This window comes from Labeo rohita, chromosome 18, assembly GCF_022985175.1.
Source record: "Labeo rohita strain BAU-BD-2019 chromosome 18, IGBB_LRoh.1.0, whole genome shotgun sequence".
NCBI classification, from domain to species: domain Eukaryota; kingdom Metazoa; phylum Chordata; class Actinopteri; order Cypriniformes; family Cyprinidae; genus Labeo; species Labeo rohita.
The window spans coordinates 9082206-9109207 of NC_066886.1; the positions used below are offsets into that span (position 1 = coordinate 9082206).

The 27002-nt window shown below is 34.9% G+C and overlaps 1 protein-coding gene across 1 annotated transcript in view; it reads left to right on the forward strand.

The window, feature by feature from the left end:
* Positions 1 to 68: 68 nt before the first annotated feature.
* Positions 69 to 27002, forward strand: part of zgc:173742 (DNA topoisomerase I, mitochondrial) — a 42046-nt gene continuing 15112 nt past the window's right edge. Inside the window, exons 1-13 of the mRNA XM_051134422.1 lie at positions 69 to 317; positions 502 to 582; positions 1386 to 1467; positions 3694 to 3746; positions 4738 to 4863; positions 7126 to 7216; positions 10471 to 10595; positions 10698 to 10813; positions 13420 to 13541; positions 20754 to 20876; positions 20972 to 21159; positions 21414 to 21558; positions 24480 to 24623. Of these exons, the coding sequence (XP_050990379.1) occupies positions 503 to 582; positions 1386 to 1467; positions 3694 to 3746; positions 4738 to 4863; positions 7126 to 7216; positions 10471 to 10595; positions 10698 to 10813; positions 13420 to 13541; positions 20754 to 20876; positions 20972 to 21159; positions 21414 to 21558; positions 24480 to 24623 (1395 nt within the window). The 5' untranslated portion in view covers positions 69 to 317; position 502. The remainder of the gene's footprint in view (positions 318 to 501; positions 583 to 1385; positions 1468 to 3693; positions 3747 to 4737; positions 4864 to 7125; positions 7217 to 10470; positions 10596 to 10697; positions 10814 to 13419; positions 13542 to 20753; positions 20877 to 20971; positions 21160 to 21413; positions 21559 to 24479; positions 24624 to 27002) is intronic.

A 27002-nucleotide genomic window follows, 5' to 3' on the forward strand; every position in this document is an offset into this window, starting at 1 on the left:
GCGGGACTATTTATTTGTCCGACCAATCGGAGTATTTAGGGAAACCTGTTTGGAAAGCAATTTTTTTCATCAGTTCCATTTGGTGTCGCTAGTGATCCAAACTCTTACAGCAGCTTTTATACTGTCAAAGAAATTTCAAACGCACTTGCATTTTTAATATACCTATTTTAAATTAATCTTTGTTGAACCACCAGGTACAGTCAGGCCGGAAATATAGTAGAAGTAACGTTAGCAGCGACTCCAAAACCTCAAATCATCGTCTGTATGATTGAGAACCACGCGGATTGATAACAACTGCACACTATACGGAATTGCAGGTATTACATGGATGTTTATTGATTTGATTCACATGTCAGAGCAAATGTTTCTGTTTTAACATGCTAAATGAATTAGTGAATTTATTTTGTGACGTATATGAACGTATTAAGACATCTGCTTTGCACAAGGACAATTTGAATTGAACGAATTCAACAATAAATTGATTTGTTGGCAACTTTTAAGGATGGCAGAAGACTCCAACTCCGAGAAAGCCGTGGAAAAAGAGTCCAAAAGTAATCCAGGCTCGAGTGAAGATGCACTTGTGTGAGTACAACACACCTCTAGGCCCTCACATCACAAACAAAAGTTGCACTGCTTGTCCAAACACATCCTCAAGCACTTGTCCAAATGTGCTGTAGGTAAAAAAAAAAGCTCTTGATCTTAACTGACTTCTATCCTATAATTGTGCTTTGCTGGCACATGCTCCATTGAAACCCGCACATCTCCCCTAATGCATCTCTGAATTCTCTATACGAGTGTACAAGTGAGCTAAATATTTGTTATTCAACTGAGAATAAGCACGATTTAATGGCAACACAAACAACAGCTGCACATTATTATACACAGTGCTGCACTTTGCAGCAGGAAACGCCTTTCGTGTTACTGCGAAAGATGGAGACAAATTGAGCCTCCCCAAACAAATGATGTGCACCAGAAATCGTAAATCTAACCAAGTGTGAAGTGAGTGCCAAAGAGCTTGCATTCATTATTCAGAGAGTTGTACTCCATCTTCTTTATGAATAAATTATTTTACTTTGATATCTAATGCATTATATGGGCACGCTAATACCGGGGACATCCATCCGTCTCTGGCGTTTGTAATTAATCTGATGAAAGACTTAGACACCTGTAAGTGTTGCTGACAGCAGCCTGTTTTGACGTGGCCTGCTGGCAGGCTGTCACACACTCCAATGAAGGGAGAAGTTTATTTGTAAAGTGATATGGATTCGGTACTCTTGAGCACTAATGGCCTTTTTATGTCCCCCCTCGTCTCATCTATTCCCAACCTTCTTCTTTTCTCTCATACTGTACGTTTGTCATATTCCTCATCTTTTGTTCCTCCGCAGAGTAAAGCCCAAGAAAAAGAAAGCAAAGGCCAAAGGCAAGGCGAAGCCTCAGCATGAAGGGAAGGAGAAAACACACAGGAAGGTAGTTTTTCAATGTCACCATTAATTTTCTTTCGTCATGCCCCTGGGATTCTCTCTTCAAGTCCGGCTTAATTAAGAGGCCCTGTTAGCTTTGCTGTAAAGGAATATTTATGCAGACATATCATTCAGAGCCTGGTAGGTTACAGAGACCCAAATATAACAAGAACAGACTGCTACACGGAGCATAACCTAAAAGCATTTAGTCAGCGAGCGATCAAGTCTCTGATCGGGATGTCAGATTCATAGGTTGCGAAAACCGAGATGTAACAGGAATGGACCGTTACGCAGAGCGAAGCAAACGGTGCAATCTTCCTTCTTCAGGGCGGCTGCACAAACATTATCGGTGAACGATAGTAATAGTATTTTGCCATTATGCAAGTCTGTTCTCTAATGCAACCTACTTCCAGCCATGCTAATATTTTTGTAGAGGAGTGTGATTCTCCTTGACAGCTCTGCGCTCCGGTTTGGCCTCAAGTGATCTGGATGGCTTTCCCTGATAGCAGGTTGTAAGCCATTGATTAGACTGGGCTTCCCTGTGGTGCGTCAAACCCACAAATAGCCCTACTTTCCCCCTGAACCTTTACATTAGCATAATGCGGCTTCTGGAGATCCTTCATCTCTTTGATATTTCCTTGTATTGCCTCTTCTTTATTTATTACCTGCCACTTTAATACAGTGTGTTACTAGTACTTGCACAGTGGAATAAGATGGAATTATAAATGAATGTCCTTGTCAAGTCAGTAAGTAGGTTGCTTGAAACTTGATTTTAATCATTTGGTTTGCACTGTATATGTATAGAATTTTTTTTTTTTTGGAAGAAATAATTACTTTTATTTTCGTCAAGGACGCATTGATTGAATTAATCAAAAGTGACTATAAAAGACATTCACAGTGTTGCAGTTTCTGATAATGCAATTCTTTTGTTCTATTTATCAAATAATCTTTTTTTAGCACCAAATCGGCATACGCTACCAGTCAAAAGTTTTTGAACAGTACGATTTTTAATGTTTTTTTTTAAAGAAGTCTCTTCTGCTCACCAGGCCAATTTATCTGATCCAAATTCCAGCAGCATATATTTTTTTTTTAATAACTTTGAATATATTTTAAAATGTAATTTATTCCTGCGATATCATAGCTGAATTTTTAGCATTATTACTCCAGTAACATCGTTCTTCAGAAATCATTCCAATGTTCTGATTTGCTACACAAAAAATATTATTATTATCATTATTATTGTTGTTATTATTATTATTATTATTATTATTATTATGTTGAAAACAGCTGGTTAGAATTTTTCAGGTTTCTTTAAATAGAAAGTTTAGAAGAACAGCGTTTATCTGAAATCTTTTTTAACATTATAAATGTCTTCGTCATCGCTTTTGATCAATTTAAAGCATCATTCCTAAATAAAACTATTAATTTCTATTATTTCTTTCCAAAGAATTATATATATCAAGCTTTTGAATGGCATAATGTTTGATGTTACAAAAGCTTTTTTTATTTCAGATATATGCTAATCTTTGGATCTTTCTGTTCATCAAAGAATCCTGAAAAAAATGTACTCAACTGTTTTAAATATTGATAATAATGATAATAAAAATGTTTCAATAATAGCATATAAGCTATAAGAATGATTTCTGAAGGGTCATGTGACACTGAAGACTGGAATAATGATGCTAAAAATGTAGCTTTGATCACAGGAAAAAATTACATTTTAAAATATATTTAAATAGAAACCAGTTATTTTAAATAGTAAAAATATTTTACAATATTACTGCTTTTGCTGTATTTTGGATCAAATGCATTGGATCATTTTTGGATCAAAAATGCAGGCTTGGTGAGCAGAAGAGAAATGTTTTAAAAACATTAAAAAACTTCCGGTTCAAAAACTTTTGACAGGTAGTGTATTTTGTGAAGGATCATAAGACTGGAGTAATGGCTTGTGAAATTTTAGGAATTAAGTACATTTTAAAATCTAATTAAATAGAGAACCATTATTTTAAATAGTTCACAATATTCCTGTTTTTACTGTATTTTTGGCTAAATAAATTCAGCCTTGTGGAGCAAAATGTTGTTTTTTTTTTGTAAATAATTTTTATGCATTTTTGTTCTTAAAACCTGTATCTGTTTTATTTAATTGTATATTTAACTTAACTTTTTAATATAATTCTTAAATGTCTGGGAAAACAATACCGAAGTTTCTGTCAGCATGTTTTTTATCTTTCAGATGAAAACGCCTAAAGAGGAGAGCATGGACTTTGAAGACAATGGTGACAGAAGGTACAGTGAGATCGCTGTGTCACATGTGATGGTATTTTTAGTAGCCAGTACTGCACATGCAGTTTCTCAGATTCAGACTTTTGATTTAGAGAAATGGCATCAGCAGCTGCACTTGGAAATGAGTTTTAATCCATTTACGATTCAAATACGCAATCACACTTTTTTTTTCCCCCTTGCCTTTGGAGTTGATGAAAATTAATTCTGATGATTTGAATGTGCGCAGTTCTGGACAATATCCATTCCAAATTTTTGCTACATTGGCTGTCTTTCAGAAAATTAATTTATTTATTGGAAAGAAAGCTGTGGCATGTCAGAAAAGTAATAAGTGAAAAGCATTCAGATCAGACTGGGTGGGAGGGGGTCCTGGGGGGGGGGTGGATAGATTGGAGCCTGAGGCATAAATCTGTGCAAGCAAACATTCAACATCAAATAATATTTCATATACAGGAATAAATGTCATATCTAAAATTTTTAGATATAAAAGTTGGGACCGTCTAAAATCTCTCGCTGACTGTTTCTGTCTCAGATAAGATAAGAACAGTAGGTCTCTAATCAGGGGCTTTGACAATCAGACGCTTTGTAAATCAAGTCCTGCTGGTGATTGCAGGTGGGAGGTTGATTTACACGCCAGAGGTCAGACTGTAAAACTGCTGAAGGTGTCCGAGTGTTCTTTTACACTTAATCTCTCCCAGAAAGTTCTCAGCTGAATTGAATCGTTTGTTATGGTAATTGTAATTAATTGATTTGCTCTGCTCACCTCCCACCACATCTGAATCATGCTTTATGGAAATTGAAGCTTGCATCTCTCCGCAATTATCCTTGGGCATAATTACTGTAATTATATAATTATCATCAGTGGTCATTAAGCATTATTGTGTAATCACAGTAATTTAGTCATTGTCATTGGTCAATGCATATTTGTCCTTTTGTTTTATTTCTTCTTTAAACTGAAGTTCCTACAAATGTGTTTTTTGGCTGTTTGTCTCTTTAGCTCACAAGTGAATGTGAAGGAAGAGCCAGAGGAAGATCAAGACTTTGTACCAAAAGGGAAAGGGAAAAAGAGGAAAAGAAAGGCAGATAACACAGATGGTCCTCCTTCTACCTCTGAAGCACCTTTGTAAGTGTTTTCTAGGTGTAGAAATAGCTGTTTCCTTCACTCGGTTTTTATGCCAATTTCGAAGTAATGCACGTTGGCACTGATAGCCTCCGTTGGCACCCCCCTCTCTCCCAAATTGCTTGCTGTCAACTAACTGTCCTATCAAAATAAAGGCAAAACGTCAAAAATCTTTAAAAGCTTTTACGCTCATCAGGGGTGGTTTTTGACTTTTAGCATTAAAAAGAGCAAAAAAGAAGTAATGCGAATAATGGTAGATAGAAACATATTTCAGGGCTCAACAGTAAAGAGTGCCCGATGGCGCGGGGCCAGCGTGAAAGATGTTCGGGACAGTTGATGAATTTGTCACTGGCCCAATCGGGCCACTGCCGCATCGTCACGAAAGTTTATCATCTGGATGTGTTTTTAAGCCTTGTTAATTAAAATTTTCAAGCGATCACAGAGAGACATGTTTCTGATGGACAAAAGTATGTCAGAATACTCGTCTTGACGATTAACTTTGTAGCTTTAACGATGATTCATTTATATTTGATTTATACAGCAGGGTACAGATGTGCCCATCTATTCCAGGCTTGCACACAAACTGCATGCAATAATTTTTCGAAATGCCGTGTGTGGAAATATTGTGAACTCTTTAAACATCCGTTAACAGAGGTCAGAGACGCTGACGACGAACGCAAATAGGAAAAAATACTGTAGCAGGCAAAGCAAGATCAAGGTTCACAATGCGCGAAATATTGGAAATATTACCCTAAATATTGAAACAGGGTTTTATATGAATGTGTCTATGAGGGGAAGTTTACATGCCGTTTTCTTTCCATTTGCCTCTGTATAATGCATTTAAACTAGCGTTCATAAGTGCAGTGCTGCTTTGTTTACAGCGGTAAACAAAGAAACGTAATATTGCTGTTATTCCACAAGCTCCACCTGCTGGCAGAGACTGAGTTTGCGTTCTTTCAGTTTGTTGTTTTCCCTAAAGCATCTTTTCATTTATAATAAAATATTAATGATAATAAAGAAATTTATACTTTATATTTGTTAGGCTAGTAGGTTTTGCTGTGGTATCGAAATTGGAATCGAGAATTGTACAGTTTAATTGGTATGTAAAATGTTGGTGTTATATAAGCTTATTTATTCAAACTAAAGATAACATGAGTCAAAAACAATGATAACAGCAACTCTTTAATTTTTTTTTTGGCAGGGCAAGTAAAAAAAATCCCGACTGGGACAGCAGAAAAAATCCTTAGCGTTGAGCCCTGTAGTTGCAGAATAAAAAAATAAAATATTTCATAGGGCCCTAAACATGTAATTTTTGTTAAACTTTTAATAAAATATGAAATTGTATAAGTTTAATGATTTTAATTGATTGGACATGCTCTATGATGAATAAAATTTAATTTAACCACTAAAAAAGAAGGCAAGAAAAATAAATTCATAGGGCCCTTTTATTCGCAAATAGTTTGTCATATTCCAGTTTTGAGCAAAAATTCAATTTGCAACTTTGAGTGGAAACCCAGCTAGTGAATGAATAAACCAATAGCACTTCTTGCTTGATGTGTTTCTTATTTATAGAGGCAGTGGGGTAAGCTGTGCCACTTTTTACGTAAATGGATAAATCACCAAAATTTCCTCACCTTAATATAATTCAAACTTGTATGACTTATTATAAAAAATGATGTTTAACTGAATGTCAAAGCTGATTTTTGTCTATGCAGTGAAGGTGGAAGGTATCAGACAGATGTGGCCACCATTTACATTCACTATATGGAAAAGAGCAGCTTGGATATTTATTAATTTAGGACTAATTAATCTAGTCCAGCCTTCATTGTCACATAATAGTTTAGAAATCATCGTAATATGTTGATTTGGTGCTAAAAAAAAAGAATACTTAAAGGAATAGTTCACCCCAATATGAAAATTACCCCATGATTTACTCATCCGGAAGCCATGAAGTAGGTGTATATGACTTTTGTTCTTTCAAGCGAATACAGTCGGAGTTATATTAAAAATATCCTGCTCTTCCAAGCTTTATAATGCCAGTGAATGGGTGCATCCATCCATCATAAAAAGCACTCCACATGGCCCCTTGGGGTTAATAAAAACAACAAATCCATTCATTTGTGTAAGAAAAATATCCATATTTAAAACTTTATAAACCGTAATCGTGAGAGAGTGGCGTTCCAGCGGATGACATGGATGTAGCATTTTCATTTTTGGTTGAACTATCCTTTTAAATGTATTGTCTGCTTACTTTGTTTCTGAAAGGCCTAAGAAGAAGAAGAAGAAAGTTGCAGAAGAAGGACAGGGAAACTCAGCAACAGCGAAGAAGAAAAAAATCAAGGAAAAAAAAGAAAAGGTGGGTTTTACCCAGAGTGCATTAGCAGTAAATTGATTATAGAGAGAAGAACTGAGTGACAGCGCTCGCTGAAATGCTAGTAATTTGGGTATTTGGCAACCAAAAATCTTTAAAAAAGGACACATGCTGAGATAAGCTACATAAAGGCACAGTCAGGAAGTTCTGAGATACTGTACGTCAGTTTGTGTTAACATAATTCTATACCTTGCAGGGTTGATTTAGAATTAATGCTTTTACCAGTTTTTGTAAAATGTTACAAAAAAGAAGTCTTCTGTTCACATGATGAATAGGCATGTTAGCACTTTCCATTTTTTCACACAAATGTCATTTCGTTCAACTTTTGCTATTCATCTAAACTGCCATCTGCAGGTCAACATCAACTTCGCAATCCCATTTGATGGATTTAAAAGACCATGCACAAAGCGATTACCTGTGCTGAAAAGCCGTCATTTTGTTCAACAACTGTTGCTATGTACCGTTGATAGTAATTTTAGTTCTGCGGAGAGCAGTTTCAGAGAACATTTCTCTCTTGCAGAGCTCAAAATCTTTTTCTCGGGAGAAATCGTTTACAGTTTTGTTTTTGGCTTACTGTGAAAAGATGCAGTCCACGCTTCCCCCTCAGGAGTTCATTCTGGTCAGGTGTTGTGTCTATTTTCCCACTGCAGACTTGACTTCTGTGCGCTTCAGTTTCTCAAAGTAGTTTTATCTGTGAGAAAGTAAATGCTTTGTGTCTTGTGTGGATCCGCAAGTATTACAATGAGAAAAGCTTTTTATCTAAATAGTAAAATGCACTATTGTATTCCTCCATTGTAACAAAAAAATACATGTTTAGAGTAGTGTTGTCACGATACCAACATTTTGACTTCGATACGAAACCGGACTAAAATATCACAGTACTACTACTGAACCGATACTGTGAAAAAACAGAACAACAGGAAAAGTAATTGAATAATAGATGATCCAAATGGAGATCATAGTTTTTTTTTTATCTATTAAAGCAAAGCATTTCATCCCCCCTTTAAAATAAATAAATAAATAAAATAATAATAATCACATGCCAGTGCCACTACCCAGGATTATAGTGAACAACTACTGAGCCTTTGCTATATTGGTAAGTTAGCTTAATTTTCCACAAGTTGATATGATTCTTTAGGATCTTAATGAAAAGTCTATAATATACTTTGGTTAAAAATTCTCCATGGAGTGTATATCAACACCCTTTTTCACCTTGCCAAAATCAGCTCTGCAAAAATCATCCCATTCTGGTCGAGGCTGCTTTAAATGCAAATGAGCTCTGCTCGCCCCGCCCATCTCTTCTCTTTGTGGAGTGACGAGCATGTTTACTTTAGCTGCATTTAGCCGCTAAACTTGCTAACCAGCACATTATTAGGAAAGGCGATCGCAAAGATTCATTAAAAAAAAACCTTATAGTCACTTCTGCTGTAAGTGAAGCTGGATCTTGAATGATTCACATGAACATAGATGGATATATGTATATTGAGAGGCGCATTCCCTTCACAAACAAACGTAATCCACTGCATCTTCAGCAGCTCAGATGTCGGGAGTAAATGACAACCACTACGTTCATTATTACATCCAGCAACGCAACACCTCAATTGCTCAATTCTTGTCTGACTTACATCCCTGCTCCGGCATCAAAACATGGAGGTTGGACTGTTACAACTGATCTTAGGTAAAACGCTCATGTCAATCAACTATTGTGGAAGTGGCCTCTATCGGTGTGACGCCACACGATTTAAAAAAGGAATATTATTTTTACAGACTATTTAAAAACTCTGCATGGATTTTTATCATTATAGGATAGATTTGTACTTATACTGCTAACACACATTAATGTTCAAACAACATGTAAAAGTGAACTTAGCATCCGATGACCCCTTTAAAGAATAAAGCCAAATCTTATTTCGTGATATAGTAGTTTTATTTCACAACAACAATTTATGTCATGACACATAGTCATTTGTTGTTATTTTATCTTTGTTATTAATGTAAGTAACAAACTAAAGGACAACTACAATAAAACAAAGACACAAATGAAATAAAGAGGGCCCTATGAAATCTGTTTTATTTTTTTCTCAAATTCCATTTTAATTTTACTAGACTCTATTTTTTTTATTTTTTTTTTTATCAAAAAGCATGTCTAATTAATTGAAATTATGAAATTTGCAGAATTTAACAACAATTTATTAAAAGTAGAAAAAGAAATACATGTTTTTAAGGCCCTATGAAATACATTTTATTATTTTCTCAAATTCAGTTTTGTTTGTGAATCTCTGTTTTCCATTATTTCTCTGGATTCTGTTTTAATCGTTTCATTACATTTTAATAATCAAAAGCATGTCTAATGAATTTATAAAGGATAGTTAGATTTGATTAAGAAATAATTTATTATAGGATATTTATTTCTTTTTTTTTTCAGAAATACTGTTGTGTATTTACAGTTTTCTGGTAAATAAATTCTAGAAATATTTTTTTCTGGTAAATATTCGTTAAACATTGTTTTAAAGGGGTCATCGGATGCTAAGTTCACTTTTGCATGTTGTTTGAACATTAATGTGTGTTGGCAGTGTATGTACATATCTACCCTATAATCATAAAAATTCATGCAGTGGTTTTTAATTAATCTGTAAAAATAATATCCCCTTTTTCAAACCGAGCCATTCTCAGATTCCTGTCGTTGTTGCGTCACACCGACAGGGGCCTCTCCCACGATAGTTGATTGACATGAGCGTCTTACCTAAGATCAGTTGTAACAGTCTGACCTCCATGTTTTGATGCCGGAGCAGGGATGTACGTTAGACAAGAATTGAGCGATTGAGGTGTTGTGTTGCTGGATGTAATAATGAACTTCTTAAGTACCGTATATCGTGCAAGACTAGTTTAGTGATACTGTATCAAAAAATACTCTCCAAACTTGGAACCATATTGTCAACAGCAAGGCATAATTAATCATGTTTTTACAGTTTCACAGTTTTCATAGAGAGTGTGAATCCTCAATTTTTGAAGTTGTTATGTAGGTGATATGCTCAATGAAAGTGTTAATGTATATATTTTTTCGTTTCTGATCTATATAAATTAAACTGACTTGTGTGAGATGTTTTGAACATTGCTGTTAAACACTGAATTTTGCAAATATAAATATACCACTAGGGTCATGTTAACTAGCAAAGATTTGCACTATTAAACACTATACAAAACAATGCACAGTGATGACCCCTTTTTCACTTTCAAAGGTGATAAAAGAAGAAGGAGGTCGTTCTGTCTCTACTAAGAAGAAAAAAACCAAGGAAGAGATAGAGGCAACCAGGGCTCTCAAGATAAAGAAGAAGGAAGAGGAAGAGAAACAAAGATGGAGATGGTAGGCTTTCTACATGCATCATGTTGTCTGTATAGAGACATCTTTTAGCTCAGAAGTTTGTTTGTCTCTTTTTCTTTACTTGACTTTTTGAATCTTTCACAGGTGGGAGGAAGAGAAGTATGAGGATGGAGTTAAATGGAAGTTTCTAGAACACAAAGGACCGTATTTCCCTCCCAAGTATCAATCCCTTCCAGATGATGTCAAGTTTTACTATAACGGTACGTATTCAGACGTACGTTAGTGATGCGTCACATGAAATCATTTCGAAGCAAAACGTTCAAAAGAGATTTTGGTCAGTGTGGTTCACTTTAATTTTCTCGGGTTGGTCACGTAGCCCAGCTCAAGGTTGACCTGTTTCTCCGTTGGTGTCAAGCGTACTCCAGAGAGCACAGGAAGAGTCTTTAATCTCTTTGCTAAACTTTAAGGTCAGCTTCCTCTATTAATATCCACTCTGCCATTTACCGTAGAGAGGCGTTTCTTAAGCTATAAGTGCGCTTCGGAAGGCCCAAGCCATTAATCTTAGTACAGTAACCCAGAGGGGGAAGTATTTGGATTTTGTACCTGAGACTCTCTAAACGGTAAGCTATAAATGCAGTTTTGATTATATTTGTCCTAGGCCATGGTTCTCCGTGATGCATTTAAACTCCGTTTTGCAGGATGTGCTGGTGTGTCCTGTGGGAATGTGAGTCTGATGACTCATCTTAACGTTGTTATAAAAACCTTCAATAATCTTCTGTAGAAGATCTTTGCAGATGATATCTTATTTGCTTTTGACTCTTATGTTCTTTTGTCTTAGGAGGAAATAAGCTAATAAATAAATGAACAAATGTTCATCTACGGAATTTTCAGAAACAAATGTTTAGCCATTAGAATACTCTCATTTAGGATGAGTGTGTTCTAATTATTGAACTTAAATGTAATTAGTGCTGTAGATGTAAACGAAATTTCTTTAACTTTACAATAAAGTACATTAGTTAATATGAACTAAGAATGAGCAATACTTTCACATTTACTAATGCATTATTAAAATCACAAGTTGTGTTTGTTAACATTAGTTAATGGACTGTGAACTAACATGAGCATACAATGAAGGTCTGTTTTTTTTTTTTTTTTTTTTAAACAAAGATTAGCAAATAGTGTAATAAATGTATTGTTCATTGTTCTTTCATGTTAGTTAATACATTAAATAATGTTAACAGATAACACCTTAAGTGTTACCAAAATCTCAAATCATTTAGCTTGCGTCAAAAAGTTTTTGAGTAGTACGTTTTGTTAATGTTGTTGTTTTTTTTTGTTTGTTTTTTTTTTTTTTTTTTTTTTTTTTTTTTTTTTTTTTTTTTTTTTTTTTTTAAGAAGTCTCTTCTGCTCATCAAGCCTGCATTTATTTGATCCAAAGTACAGCAAAATCTCTGTAAAATTTTAAAATATTTTTACTATTTAAAATGACTGCTTTCTGTTTGAATACATTTTAAAATGTAATTCTGTGATCAAAGCTGCATTTTCTACATCATTACTTTAGTCTTCAGAGTCACATGATTCTTCAGAAATCATTCTAATATGATAATTTGCTGTTTAAGAGAAAATTATTATTATTTATTATTATTATTATTATCAATATTTAAAACACTTGAGTACATTTTGTGCAGGGGGGGTAATACAAATTAATATTAATACTTTAATATAATATATATTTTTTTTTTTTTTTTTTTTTTTTTTAGCAAGGATGCTTTAAATTGATCAAAAGACATTTATAATGTTACAAATGATTTCTATTTTAAATAAAAGCTGTTCTTCTGGACCTTCTATTCATCAAAAAAACCTGAACAAAAATTCTACTTGGCTGTTTTCAACATAAAAATAATAATAAATGTGTTTGAGCAGCAAATCAGAATTTTAGAATGATTTTTGAAGAATCATGTGACTGGAGTTAAAAATTCAGCTTTGAAATTACAGGAATAAATAACATTTTAAAATATATTCAAATAGAATACAGTTATTTTAAATAGTAAAAATATTTAAAATTTATACTGTTTTTGCTGTACTTTGGATCAAATAAATGCAGAATTGTGAGCAGAAGAGATTTCTTTAAAAAAAAAAACTTTTTTTTTCTTCATGATCAAAATAGTGGATTTTTTTTTTTTTTTTATAGACAAGGTGTGTTTCAGATTGACACTGTTATCCCATGAGGCCTTAGTAGAGGAGTCACTCACTATATTTGTGAGTGTTCAATTTAAATAGAAAAAAATAAGACCGTAATTATTTTGATATTTTGGACGATTACCAATAAATAGCCAAAGTTACAATTGTTAAACAAAATCTAATATAAAATAAGAAAAGCATAATATTAAAAGTGAATTTAGGCATCACAACGTTTGAAATGAATAGGTTCCTTTTATAGATCTTCAAAAGATTCATATAACAGCATTATTAAAGTTATTATTAAAATGGCAATGAAACAAAAGCAGCAAACAAACAAAAGTCCTTGGTTCTATCCATAGATTAAATGAGTTTTGAAATTTGGACATTGCACTCAAAAATGACATTTTGATTCGAATTTATGACACACAAAAAAGGTAAAAATGAAACCTAGTTACCTAGCTAACCTAGCTAATTAAAAGTTTTTGTTTTTTGTTGACTTTAAAGATCAATGTCAATATATTATCATTAGATGATAAACACTAGATGATGGCAAATCATCTACTGCGTATGTATATAACTTACTTTACTAACAATACATACATTGACCCAACCCACGTGTACAGCAGCTGGTTGCATTAGTCACTAATGTCCTTATAGTAAGTAAAAATGTTCTGTTTTGTTGTAGGAAAGCCAGTAAAGCTCAGCCTGCCAGCTGAGGAAGTGGCCCTTTTCTTTGCTCAGATGCTGGATCACGAGTACACCACAAAAGAAGTCTTCCGCGATAACTTCTTCAGGGACTGGAGGAAGGTAAACCTGTCCGACACTTGTAAGCCTAGCTCAATCTTTAACCACTAGCTTTTACAGCTACATGTTTGTGGAGGCTCTAGGAGGGATGGGTGTCAGGTTATGAGTACGGAACAGTTATGAAGCTTACAGCATCCCAGAAGGCCTCGGGGCGTATCATGCAGAATTAATTTCGTGCTGCTTAGTGCTCAATGCTCTTGAAAATACGATTTGTGTAAAGGCATTGATATGCTAATCCAGACAACTCGCTTCCCGCATATGAACAAATCCAATTTAACTGTTTTATTATAACACGGAAGCCCCTGCTCGCTTCACTGAGCACAGTCTCCGCCCCGTACCCGACTGTCAATCTCGAGAACGAGCGAGAGAGGAATTCAAGTGATGAGACACTGACTCTATTATTATAGTGCTTTCGAAAAGTGTTGTGAGAGTGTTTTCATGTCAACCTGTTTGTTGCTTGCTGTTTTCTTCCAGCGTAGCGCTTGCAGCAAACACTAGTTTAAAAATGTTCATTTAGATGTGTCGTGACCTTTTGACCTGTTTAGTTCTTATTAATGGAGACTAAGCTTCTGGATACCATGAGGGTTCAACGGATAATGAATTTCTTGTGTTTCAATATATGTCCGCCCGCGTTCATTGACTGTGCAGTGCAGACAGCAATTACAAAAACAAGGTCAATGAAAAGTGTGCTGGGAGGGAGGAGGCGTGTTTATGTGCTTCTTAGCCTTTGGTAATTACTGCACATTAGAGACTCGCCAGAACTGTGAGCCACAGGATGTAATCAGAGAGCAGCTTAACTCATAACTAGCTACAAAACTGTGTTTAGAATATGTACCATTCGAGGTATAGGAGAATTCATCTTTGATTGCCTTTTCTTAATGATGGCTTTAGCGAGGGAAGCAGTGATATTGAAATTCTGTAGGTCAGTACACTTGCATCAAACATTTTTGTGGAATTAATTGCATATATAATATATTTATACAGTAAAAATTTTACATTGTATCTCCGAATTAATGTAAAAACAACATGAAGATTATATAATTTAAATATGTGACCCTGGACCACAAAACCAGTCATAAGGGTCAATTTTTTGAAATTGAGATTTATATATCATCTGAAAGCTGAATAAATAGGTTTTACATTGATGTAATATTTGAAAATCTGAAATCTGAGGGTGCAAAAAAAAAAAAAAACTGTGAAAATCACCTTTAAAGTTGTCCAAATAAAGTTCTTAGCAATGCATATTACTAATTAAATATTAAAGGGGTCATCGGATGCCCATTTTCCACAAGTTGATATGATTCTTTAGGGTCTTAATGAAAAGTCTATAATATACTTTGGTTAAAAAACAACACCCTTTTACCTTGCCAAAATCAGCTCTGCAAAAATCGTCCTGTTCTGGTCAAGGCTGCCTTAAATGTTAATGAGCTCTTCTCGCCCCGCCCCTCTCTTCACTTCTGTGGAGTGACAAGCCTGTTTACTTTGGCCGCGTTTAGCTGCTAAACTTGCTAACTAGCACGTTATTAGGATAGGTGATTGCAAAGATTCATTAAAAAACCCTTATACTCACTTCTGCTGTAGGTGAAGCTGGATCACGAATGATTTGCACGAACATAGACGCATTTATGTAGATTGGGAGGCACATTCCATTCACAAACAAACTTGACTCATACAATGTGTTTTTGGCTGTTGCTATAAATACACCCATGCTACTTAAGCCTGGCTTTGTGGTCCAGGGTCACGTGTTTAATGGAATCTTTTTACTAAGTAGCCTATTGTTAATGAAAGCCAGTATTATTGATAACAATACTGCATTTTACTGCTATTAAATGCATTTTTGCTCAATTTTAGCCATTTAATCATAGCTATTTAACATTGCAGAATAATTTAAAGCCATCATTCTTAACATACAAGACTTTTAGGGATTTTTTTTTTTTTTTTTTTACTTAAGACTGTTTATGAGGTCACTCACCAAAAACTGGCATTTTGACATAATTTTGTATGTTTTTTTTGTCCATTGAAGCTCAAACAAGTAATGTCAGATGTCTTTTTGTCCACATAATGACAGTCAGTTGTTACCAATGGGACTGAGGGGACCCTAGTAGGACCCAAGCTGCTGCTACAGATCTGAATGTCTTAGATACTTGAGGCCAGTTATTAAACACTTAGATCATGCTAGCAAAAGCATAGCAACCAAGAAAAAAAACACACTCCAAATAACTTAGCAACCAAATAGTAATTCCCTGCTAACCACCCAAAACACCATAACGGTCTGGTATTGAGTCTTGTATGGGCAAGATCACTTCAGGGTTGCCAGGTCTGCAAAAAAACTACAACTACAAAAATAAGCACAAATATTAATATTCCAAATATTAAAACTTTTAAAATACAATTACCATACCTAAAAGACCAGTGCAGTCACTGCTTTATATGGCAATTTTAACTTTATATATTCAACACTATATATATTCTGTTTTCAGCTCACAGAAATTTAAAGGCTCCTTACCAGTGTCCCTCCATCAAAAAAGTTATCATCAAACTCGGTTTTATCATTGATAGAATGTAAAATAAGTAAAATATTTCAATATAAGCGTTTCAGTCGAATACAATTGCCAGTATATCAAACCTTTAACCCACTGGAAGAAAAATCATCCCGCAGCAACAGTTAAAAAGTAAATTGGTGAAATTTGGCTACTTTCAGTAATTTATTTTTTGCATTTCCATTTATTGCCACAGAAATGAACCCTTACTTTTCGATACAGTAACAGTTTTCTTGATTGCCAATTTGTTGTGCCATTTACTAAATTTGATTTATTCAGCGGTATTAAGTCGTGGATTGTGCTGTGCTCTTATCCGTTGTAATTGATTTGTGGGCCTGTGGGTTTGAGAGTCTGTTCATGTGCCATTTTTGGGCTCTTCTCTCACTTTGCCTCTCATTTTACTCTTTTCCTCCCCTCTGCGATGGGCTCTGCTCCCTGGCTAATGGCCCAGGGGTGCCATTCATGGTCGAGCGTGTGTATGTGTGTGACAGAATGGGGAGATGGAGGGGGGCAGGTCAGAGGAAATTGCTTGTGTGAGGTCCCGTGGCGCAGGTTCTCTTCACCAGCCCCAGGAGGAGAGATTAGAGTGAATCAGTGTTAGTGTGACATTTAGCACCGCAAAAGTGCAAGAATAAATCATAAGCCGACAAAAGAGAAACGCGAATGGCAGTCCTCTGTGACCCCTCCATCCCATACTTACTTTTCTCTCCTCTCGTTTTTCGCTTGTCGTCCTCCTCATTCTCCTTCCCTGTGCCCCGCGGGGAAGCTGTGATCATCACAGGTGAGGGGATCTCGGTCCTCTAAAGTTGTTTAGATGATCTTTAGTGTCTCCTGATGTAGGATGTACTTATTGTTATTATATGTCATGAAACAGGCCATATCCCAAAGCAATTTTAGTGCAGAGGATCAGAAGGTAGACCTTTTTTAGTCACTGAGATGTAGACAACTGTTAAAAAAACAAGAAATTGCATGCTAACATGAGTTTAACTTTGTAGGGTTGTCAATAGTTAAAATTTTAATTTATTAACATAGCATACCAGTTAATTAGTGACACATTTCAGTATTTGCAGAGGAAAGCTCCCAGAATTAGATAATTCATAGACATTATTATGGAAGATGAGTAAATTATTTAATGCACATTACGCAAAGATACTTCAGAAGTCCATTTATTCTTCATCAGTACATTATTAGCTCAAACAGTATGGCAGAAGCAATGCCAATGTCATGGGTTTGATCTCAAGGGAAACCAACAACTAATAAAATGTATACTTTTAATTCAATGTACATTGCTTTGGAAGTTATCATTAAATGTAAGCCAAATTTGTCATTCTGTGCAAGCCTCTACGATGCGAGTAAATCACTTGCATATGTGACTAAGTCGTCACTCTGGGCGACTAAATTATCTCCAACATTAGTCATTGGCAGTGATGGCCATGTTACTTTAAAAAAGTAATTAGTTATAGTTACTAGTTACTTCACAAATAGTAACTGAGTTACATCATTATAAAAGTAACTAATTGCCAGGTAAAGTAACTATTGTATTACTTTTCAAAAAAAAGTTCAAATATGTCAAATAACTTGGATGTCCCCAATACTAAATATGTTGAATGAAATAGACACTAAATACAATAAATTATTGCTATAAAAACTTTGTACACTAATCTACACTATTTTAATGTTGCTGTGGGGCAATGTGAGAGATGCCTATAAATTATTGTGAATATTATCAACCCTTTACAGAAACAGAATCACCATTGTCTAGTAAATTTTCGATAATTTAGCATTAAACTTTAGTAATTAGAACTTTAGTGATTAGAATAACCATGCATACAAATGCATGTTGACTGAACTTATTTATAATTGTTGTTTATAAATATAAAATAGTATTTCTATAAAAAATAATACTGAGATACAGATAACAAAACTACTATGAATTCTACTACTAATAACAATATAAAATGCACTAAGGATAAATGAGCTGCTGGGTTCATTAATATTAATCACATTGTCTGCGTTCGCTCGAACTGATTTGAAATCAAAACAGGGATGATAATAGGTGAGTGCTAGCAAATGAGATTGCCGTTTGCGCATTAGCTCTACCTCCTACCGGATAAACCGGCAGTTGTTAATACTGGAGAATTCCAAAGGAACTATTTTGACAGGAAAATGTGACAAATATTGTTTACATGTAGCGCGTCAATTTTGCATGGTAAATGAGACTCTCTCACTCTGTATCTTTCTTTGCGTTTGTGTGAGACAAAGCGACGGCTAGTCGTGTGCCTTCACACGATTGCGGTTACCTATTATTATCCCTGATTTCAGCAAATCAGAACGCAGACAACGTTATAAATATTCATGAACCCAGCAGCTCATTAATCCTTAGTGTATTTTATATTGTTATTAGTAGTAGAATTCATAATATTATCTTATCAGTATTATTGTTTGTTTTTTTTTTCCCCTTTTTATTTTTATTTTCTTTACAGAAACACTGAAAGACCATCAACAATATCTTAAGCACCACCACCAGTCCTAAGTGTTCAGTTAAAATGACAAATATGCATTCATACATGGTTAATAAATTTTAATTGTCATTGCTAAAGCTCTATCATTAAGTAATGCTTAATTATCATATCATATTATAATGCTTGACTGACTGATGTTAAGAGTGTACTTTAAGATATTTAATAGCTTTGCTATTTTACAAACATAAGCTTATATATGTGTAAAGAGGGTTGCTATATGAGGTAGACTTCGGGGCTTTTCAGTCTTCCAATTCAGAATAGGTATAATGGTCAAATATGGCATAATTATTGCAAGCAACAAGAGAAATGTTCATGAGAATAGAAAAAGACAGCCTAGGCATGTATGATCAGACAGCATTGTTTGATAAATTGACCCTTCAGAATAGTCGCTCCAGTATGTGTCTCAAAAGTCTCAAGCACTTCCACAGAGCTGAATTGGTGAATTAACAATTATGAATGGTTATAATTAATGACAGGACTGCCAGTTGGAATCAACCTGAATGCAAGGTTAACCTGCTGTAATCACTCAAAATCTTGACCCCTGAGCAAAGTCATAGTTCAGCTTCCAACATTTAAAAGTTGAAAAAGTTCAGGGTAAAAGTAAAGGGTTTAAAATTTATTTATTTAATTATTTTTTTTAAAAGTCTCTTCTGCTCATCAAGGCTGCATTTATTTGGTCAAAAATACAGTAAGACAGTAACATTGTGAAATATTATTACCATTTAAAATAACAGTTTAGATTGTTAAGATTCTACTCCAAGTGTGATGATTCAAAGCCTTTTATTACCAGACGCTTTAGGACATTTTGGATAGTGTTTCTGTGGCAAAACAGCATTCTTGTTAATTCTCTCTCATTAGTTTCATCACATATTCTTCCTTCTAACCTCTGCTGTTGTTGCAGAAAAGGCCAAGTTTTGATATGTACAGTTCTTCCAGTTGTGTATGTGTTTCTAAAAAACATCAGGGAGTCTGTGAGTCTTTTTTGATCTTCACACATATACGCTTACCCAAGGTCAGCCGAAGTTCACTCAGCTCCAGCAATTTGTGCTTGGTCTGTCACCCTGTGTAGATACAAAACTGTGCCCTCAGCTTCATACTTATCAGATGTCTGGTAGACATATGAAACGAGCAGCAACTATCTTAAAAAAAAAAATGTTTGGATGGGACTATCTTTCCCCGAGGAGTCAAGTTAAATTTGTGTTTCACAGCTTTTAATATTGATTTTAATTTCGTTCAAATCTGTTATTCTCTCCCAACCGCAGGACAAATTTTGGTGCAAGTTATCTGCTGTTTTTTTGTGTTTGTGTGTCTGTGTGTGTGGGTACTTTGGGGTCCTCAGAGAAACCACATGCCATCAGGGTAGGAATGTCTGTGCTGTGTTTTATTTTGTCACAATGCTTCTCCCAATTTATTTTGACCTTACAGCAACTAAAGCAAAGTTTCTAGTTTTGCTGCCTAGTGAATCTTCAATATGGATTTAGACCTTTATGCCAACTTTCTGTGTAAAATAACAGTTGGTGGTTCAAGTACTGCTGGCATCTCATCATATTTGAAAAGAAAATTAAATCAGTAAGGAAAGTTGCTGCTCAAAACGGCCACTGTAGAGCAGCGTCTGGTCCAATCCTCATCATTTATTAATCTTTTCTTTTAATTATGTGCATAATGTTGTAATTAGCACATACTTTATACAAGTTTGGTGTATTTTAGTGGGTTTCACACAATATTTTGATACCAGTGTTGTTATTGTTAACTAAAACTATTAAAACAGTTTTTCAGTAATTATAATAAAGCTTAAATAAAATATAAATATAAGATTTTAAAAATAAAAAATAAACCTAAAATGAATTACTACATATAGTAAAATTGAAATGAAAATAAATTAAAACTATATAAAAATTTAAAACAAAAAACAACATAAAACAATAATTGTTTTTAAACTACTGTTAAACTACAGTTAAAATGAATTAATACATACTATAATAGTACATAAATAATACTAATGTAACACCGTCACACCCAAAATCCACTAATCAGTTTTAGTAAAAACTACAGAAATCCACATTCTGTGCATTAAATCACAGACATCTTGTTGCAAATAAAATTTTATTTGCAAAGTCTTGGTTTTGATGGTTTATGCATGCTTTTCTGTACAGGAGATGACTTTGGAGGAAAGACAGCTAATAATGGATCTGAACAAGTGTGATTTTGGGGAGCTCCATGCTTTTCATAAACAGAAGGTGGAAGCCAGGAAGAACTTGAGCAAAGAGGAGAAGTTGGTAGGTGTCTTTCATAACATCTGAATGTTTTAAATACAGTATCATTCTTTGAATTGTTCCTCTGATGTTCCTCTGAAACAATAAATGTTCTCCAGGTTAACAAAGAGGCCAATCAAAAAATTGTTGACGAGTATGGATACTGTGTGTTGGACCACCATCGTGAACGCATTGGGAACTTTAAGATTGAACCTCCAGGGCTTTTCCGAGGCAGAGGAGACCATCCTAAACAGGGAATGCTGAAGAAGAGGATTCAGCCTGAAGACGTCATCATCAACTGCAGCAAGTGAGGCTTCAGCCTAGCATTTTCGAATCATAGTATATGTTCAGAAGTGGGATCATTGCTGTAGAACATTGGCATGAATGCAAGGCCTAACAAAAGCACATCACAAATATGTTTTATGGATAGTTGTATGTCATTGGGTAAAAGCTATTTTCACTCTAGAGCTCTTTTGGAAAAACCATATATGCATGTAAGTTTCTCTCTACAGTCAGTGTGTTGTGTTCAGAGGAAGTGTAAGGTATGAATTTACCCCACAGGGAATCTCGTATCCCAGAACCCCCAGCTGGTCATAGTTGGAAGGAAGTTCGTCATGACAACACCGTAACGTGGCTAGCAAGCTGGACCGAGAATGTGCAAGGATCTTGTAAATATGTGATGCTCAATGCCAACTCCAAACTTAAGGTATATTATAGTCTCAAGTGCAAATTCAAATTATACTTTATTTATGTGATTAGTTGCAGTTTACTGCTTACTTGTACCATTTTCCCCTTTTCCTGTTGTTTACTGTCCTATCAGGAGAGATTTATGGCCCTTATTAGGTTGCGACCCACCACAGATCTTCAAACTTTGGAAACCCATTAAAACATTAAAGTGGATAGTTAAAAATGAAAATTATCCCGTGATTTATGCACCCTCAAGCCATCCTAGGTGTATATGACTTTATTTTTTTCAGATAAATATATTCAAAGCTATATTAAAAATGTGATCCTGGACCACAAAACCAGTCATAAGTAGCACAGGTGTATTAGCCAAGGTAGCAAAAGCCAACAATACATTGTAGGAGTCAAAATGATACATTTTTCTGTTATGCCAAAAATCATTAGGATATTAAGTAAAGATTTCCTATGGTAAAAATATATATATATATATATATATATATATATATATATATATATATATATATATAAAATAAATAAATGATTAGTAATACGCATTGCAAAGTACTTCATTTGGACAACTTTAAAGGCAATTTTCTCGATGTTTTGATTTTTTTTTTTTTTTTTTTTTTTTTTTTTTTTTTTTTTTGCACCATCAGATCCCAGATATTTATATGGTTGTATATTAACCAAATGTGACCCTGGACCCCAAAGCCAGTCATAAGGGTAAATTTTTTTTAAAAATCTTTTTAAATAAAGATTTATACATCATCTGAAAGCTGAATACATTTGAATATGTGCAATCTGAGCATGCAAAAAAATATAAAAAATATATTGTGAAAATCACATTTAAAGTTGTCCAAATGAAGTTCTTAACAATGCATACTACTAATCAAAAGTGAAGTTTTGATATATTTAAGGTAGGAAATTTACAAAATATCTATACAATGTTTTTTTTTGGCTATTGCTACAAATACACCCATGCTACTAAAGACTGGTTTTGTGGTCCAGGGTCACAAATATTGTCCTATCCTAACAAACCATACATCAGTGAAAGCTTATTTATAAATGATGTATAAATCTCAATTTAAAACAAATTGACCCTATGACTGGTTTTGTGGTCCAGGGTCACAAATGTCCTGGCAGTTCTAATCTTTATAATGGCAGTGAATGGGTGTTGAGATTTTAAAGCTCAATAAAGTGCATTCATCCATTAGCAAAAGTGCTCCGTGTGGCTATAGGGGTTAATAAAGGCCTTCTGAAGTGAATCATTACGTTTGTGTAAGAAAAATATCCATATTTAAAATTTTATAAACTGTAATCTCTAGCCTCTGCTACTGTTGTACACATAGGCGTAGTTTAACAAAATGACGAACTTAAGCAAATGCTTCGATTTTGTTCAGAAGGCTTTTATTTACCCCCCAGAGTGGAGCACTTTTTCTGATGGATGGATGCACTTTATTGGACTTCAAAATCTTAACACCTATTCACTGGCATTATAAATCCTGGAAGAGCTAGGACTTTCTTAAATATAACTCTGATTGTACTCGTCTGAAAGACGAAAGTCATTATACCCCTAGGATGGCTTGAGGGTGAGTAAATCATGGGGTAATTTTCATTTTTGGGTGAACTATACCTTTAAACACATGTTATAAATGTGTATGAAATATGATATGGTAAATAATTAAATTACTTACAGTACAATGTCAAATTTATTAATTATTATTATTAACTAGCTTTGTTTTATTCTTTATTTTTATTATTTTGCTCTAAAATCTTACTGCAGTATAGCGTACCTAGATAAATTCAGGTAAAACCATTCCAAAAGAAAAAATATAAGGTTGTTGTAAAATGTTGTCCTTTATAAGTTAAAGGTTCTTTGGTCAGAATAATCTGCAATCTTGACACAACTTCATGCAGTTAGTCAAAAGTCTGGAGATGTGAGAGTGATATTTTAGTACCTTATTAATCACTTGATTAAAACGTACTTGTTGCCCTTTCTGCCTGTATATCCCTTCATTTCCAACTCATCTTCACGTTGTCTTCACCTCATGACTGTCTGTCTCTGTCACCTTGTTAATAATAGATGTGATTTGATGTCGCGTTTTAGCGGGCCAATCAAACAGAGCAGACGCGTATTCTCGCGTTCTGCCGAATCACGCTCACTTAGTTTCAGCCCAGCGCCTCATCTTCACCTTCGTTCCACTCACTTCCTCTCACTAATTAAATTAGGAAGCAAAGCGATCCTTTTCATCAGAACTGAGTGATGGACACCTCTCAAGAAACCTAATAATCATAACTGAAGACGAACAGATTCACAACACTTTCTCCGAACCACCTCATCACTTTGGTTTTCGTTCCCGAGTCATTCATTTGTCTGCTTCCTGTTGCTTTATATGAGCTGAATTGGTAAAGGTAAAGTTATTTCATATATGCTGGTCAATATTCTGTTGCTGTGACAACAAAGTAACGTTTTATTTGTACAAATGAAGTGCTAGAGGCTGGATTCAGACAAACCTGATTGGAACATGCAATAGGGATTTGAGGAAGACCTGTTTTCTTTATTTGGACTATATTTTTATTACTTTTTTCAATTAACTTCTTTTCTTTCTTAAAGATTCCATGAACATTTCATTTCTGTTTTGAACTTTAAGGTGTAGGATGATATGTCTCATGATTTTTTTGCATTATCACCTTCCTGTTTCACTAGAAAGTAAAATTGTACAGCCTGGCCAAAAAAAAAGTGTTAGTCAAACCATTTCATGAAGTCCTGAAGCTATTTTTTTTTAAATCCGTTGTGAAACAATCTTTTATGTCACCTCAGAATTCAATCTCTTCCTTTGGAATAAGGTGGTACTTTAACTCCAATCACTCATGGTGTGTCAGGCCGAGCTGCCCCTTGTCAGATCATTTGGTTTTTCTTTATTTTTTTTTTGTCTCCTGTAGGGTGAGAAGGATTGGGAAAAGTATGAGGTGGCTCGCAAACTGAAGACATGTGTGGATGCCATCCGAGCCCAGTACCAGGAGGACCTCAAGTCCAAACAGATGGGCACACGCCAGAGAGCCGTAGCCCTCTACTTTATTGACAAGGTCAGGCCTCACAAGCTGCACAGACATAATTTGTGTACTTGCACTACATCAGTGGGCTTTCAATCATGATGACTTTATTTTAGAAAGACCGAAGAGTTACAGTGTACCGTTAATCAGTTCATGTCAGTTAAGCTGCCTGTTGAGAATAAATACAGCAGAGATTGAGATTTCACAGAGGACAGCATGGTGCATTATTCTTGGACATTTGTTTAAACTCTGACAGCCACTCAAAATATCTGCAGTTGTGCATAAGAAGTTTTTTTATACTTAACTCTCTTGTGGTGGTTTTGTTTTAATGTTATTTGGATTCTGTGTAAATGAATTTTGGTAACAGACGTTGAGTTGCAAAATCCAATCCAGGTATTTTTTGCATCTTAGTTTCAGTTAATGATCATTTTGGACTGAAGATTTAAAGGGATAGTTAACCCAAAAAATGAAAATTCTGTCATTAATTACTCACTCTCATGTTGTTCCAAACTTGTAAGTCCTTTGTTCATCTTCGGAACACAAATTAAGATATTTTTGATGAAATCCAAGAGCTTTCTGACTCTGCATAGGCGGCAATGTATTACTACATTCAAGGCCCAGAAAGATATAAAAGACATTGTTAAAATAGTGTGACATAAGTGGTTCAACCTTAAAGGGGTCCTATTATGCTTTTTCACTTTTTGAATTTTAGTCAGTGTGTGGTACGTATATTTGGGCATAAAAAAGATTTACAAAGTTGCAAATCTCAAAGTCCACTCCAAAAGGAGATATTTCGTTTTTAAAAAATCCCTTTTTAAGAACTACAGTGTTTGTTTTCTGGATGTTATGATGTCACGACACGGCCCATTAGAATATCATTGAAGTAAATCCAGACTACGGAAATTCGAATGGTTGGGGGGTGGGTAGGGACGAGGTGGGGAATTAGCCTAACTTTAGCGATGCAGCATGGAGAGCCGCTTCAGCGAGCCGCAGCGCGGCGGGTATAAATACAAGCATTGACTAGAGTGGACGCGTCAGAGCAGTAACGCCACAGACAAGTGCAGTATAAGGAGGTTGAAACACATGCAGAGGCCGCGATCTACTCCATTGGCCATGTCGGAGCCATAATGCTGCAGATGTGTGCGGTGTGTGGTAAGAGATTTATTTATCTTACAGTGTGGATAGCTTCACTTAAAACGCGAGTTTTTTAATATGCATAAACTTGCAGTAGACTAGGCTAATCAGTGATGTTCTTTGATAATATTAATGTTAGGCTGCTTTTAGCCTTATGCTGGAGCTGGTTTCGGGCAGTGAAACTAAGCATGTAAAGCGATTAAATAAATTAGCACGATAATATCATGTATTATCAATCTCACAGGCTGAGGATAGGACTCAACACTACTGTAGCATATTATTTACCCACCCTCCATGCATCCCAGGTGTATATGACTTTCAGACGAATGCAGTCGGAGTTATATTAAAATTTATCCTGGCACTCCCAAGCTTTAGAACGACATAGACGGGTGTTTCTCTTCATCAGTCTAAAACAAGTCTAATAAAGTGCATCCATCCATAATAAAAAGTGCCCCACATGGCTCCGTGGGGTCTCCTGTAGCGAATCCATGCATTTTTTTTTTTTTTTATAATAAAAATATCCATATTTAAAACAAAAGAATCACTTTAGTCTAGTTTACACTTACAGCTTTGACAAGGGGTGTGGCAGTACTGAAACACTGTCTAAGCTGTTCACCAGTCGCAACACAGTGGGACAGCTAACCAGTCACAACACATTTCATTTTTCGGAAGGTGGGCCTTCATTAAACCCGGAACTAATCGAGCCATTTGTGCCAGGTTGGGGAGAAATGTATTGTAGTAATGTGAAAAGTAATGCGTTTTTCAAACCACCGAGTATGAGAGCATGTTCTAGTACACCCCCAAAACAAAATCAAGATTTTGTAAAAGAGCATAATAGGACCCTTTTATTTTTTCGAAGTGACAAGAATACTTTTTGTGCACCAAAAAAATACAAATAACTTTTATTCAACAATTTCTTCTCTTCCATGTCAGTATTCGCTACATGTTCTCAAGAGTACCACGACGTATGAATTCTCATAACACAAATTTATCAACTGCAACTTTCTCGTAATTGTGACTTAAGTGATTGCCGCTTCTTATGTGTCAACTGCAACTTTATCTCTCATAATAACAAACACCACAAATGTGAGATTTTTATAATTGCAACTTTTTCATGATTGGAAATTTATCTGATAGTTGAATAACAGCACATCTTAAAGGAGACCTGTTATGCCCCTTTTTACAATATGTACTGTAATATCATATAAGTATCAGGTATCCCCAGAAAGTTCGATAAATGTTCAATATAATGTCTTTCCAGCAAAGGCGAAACGGAAG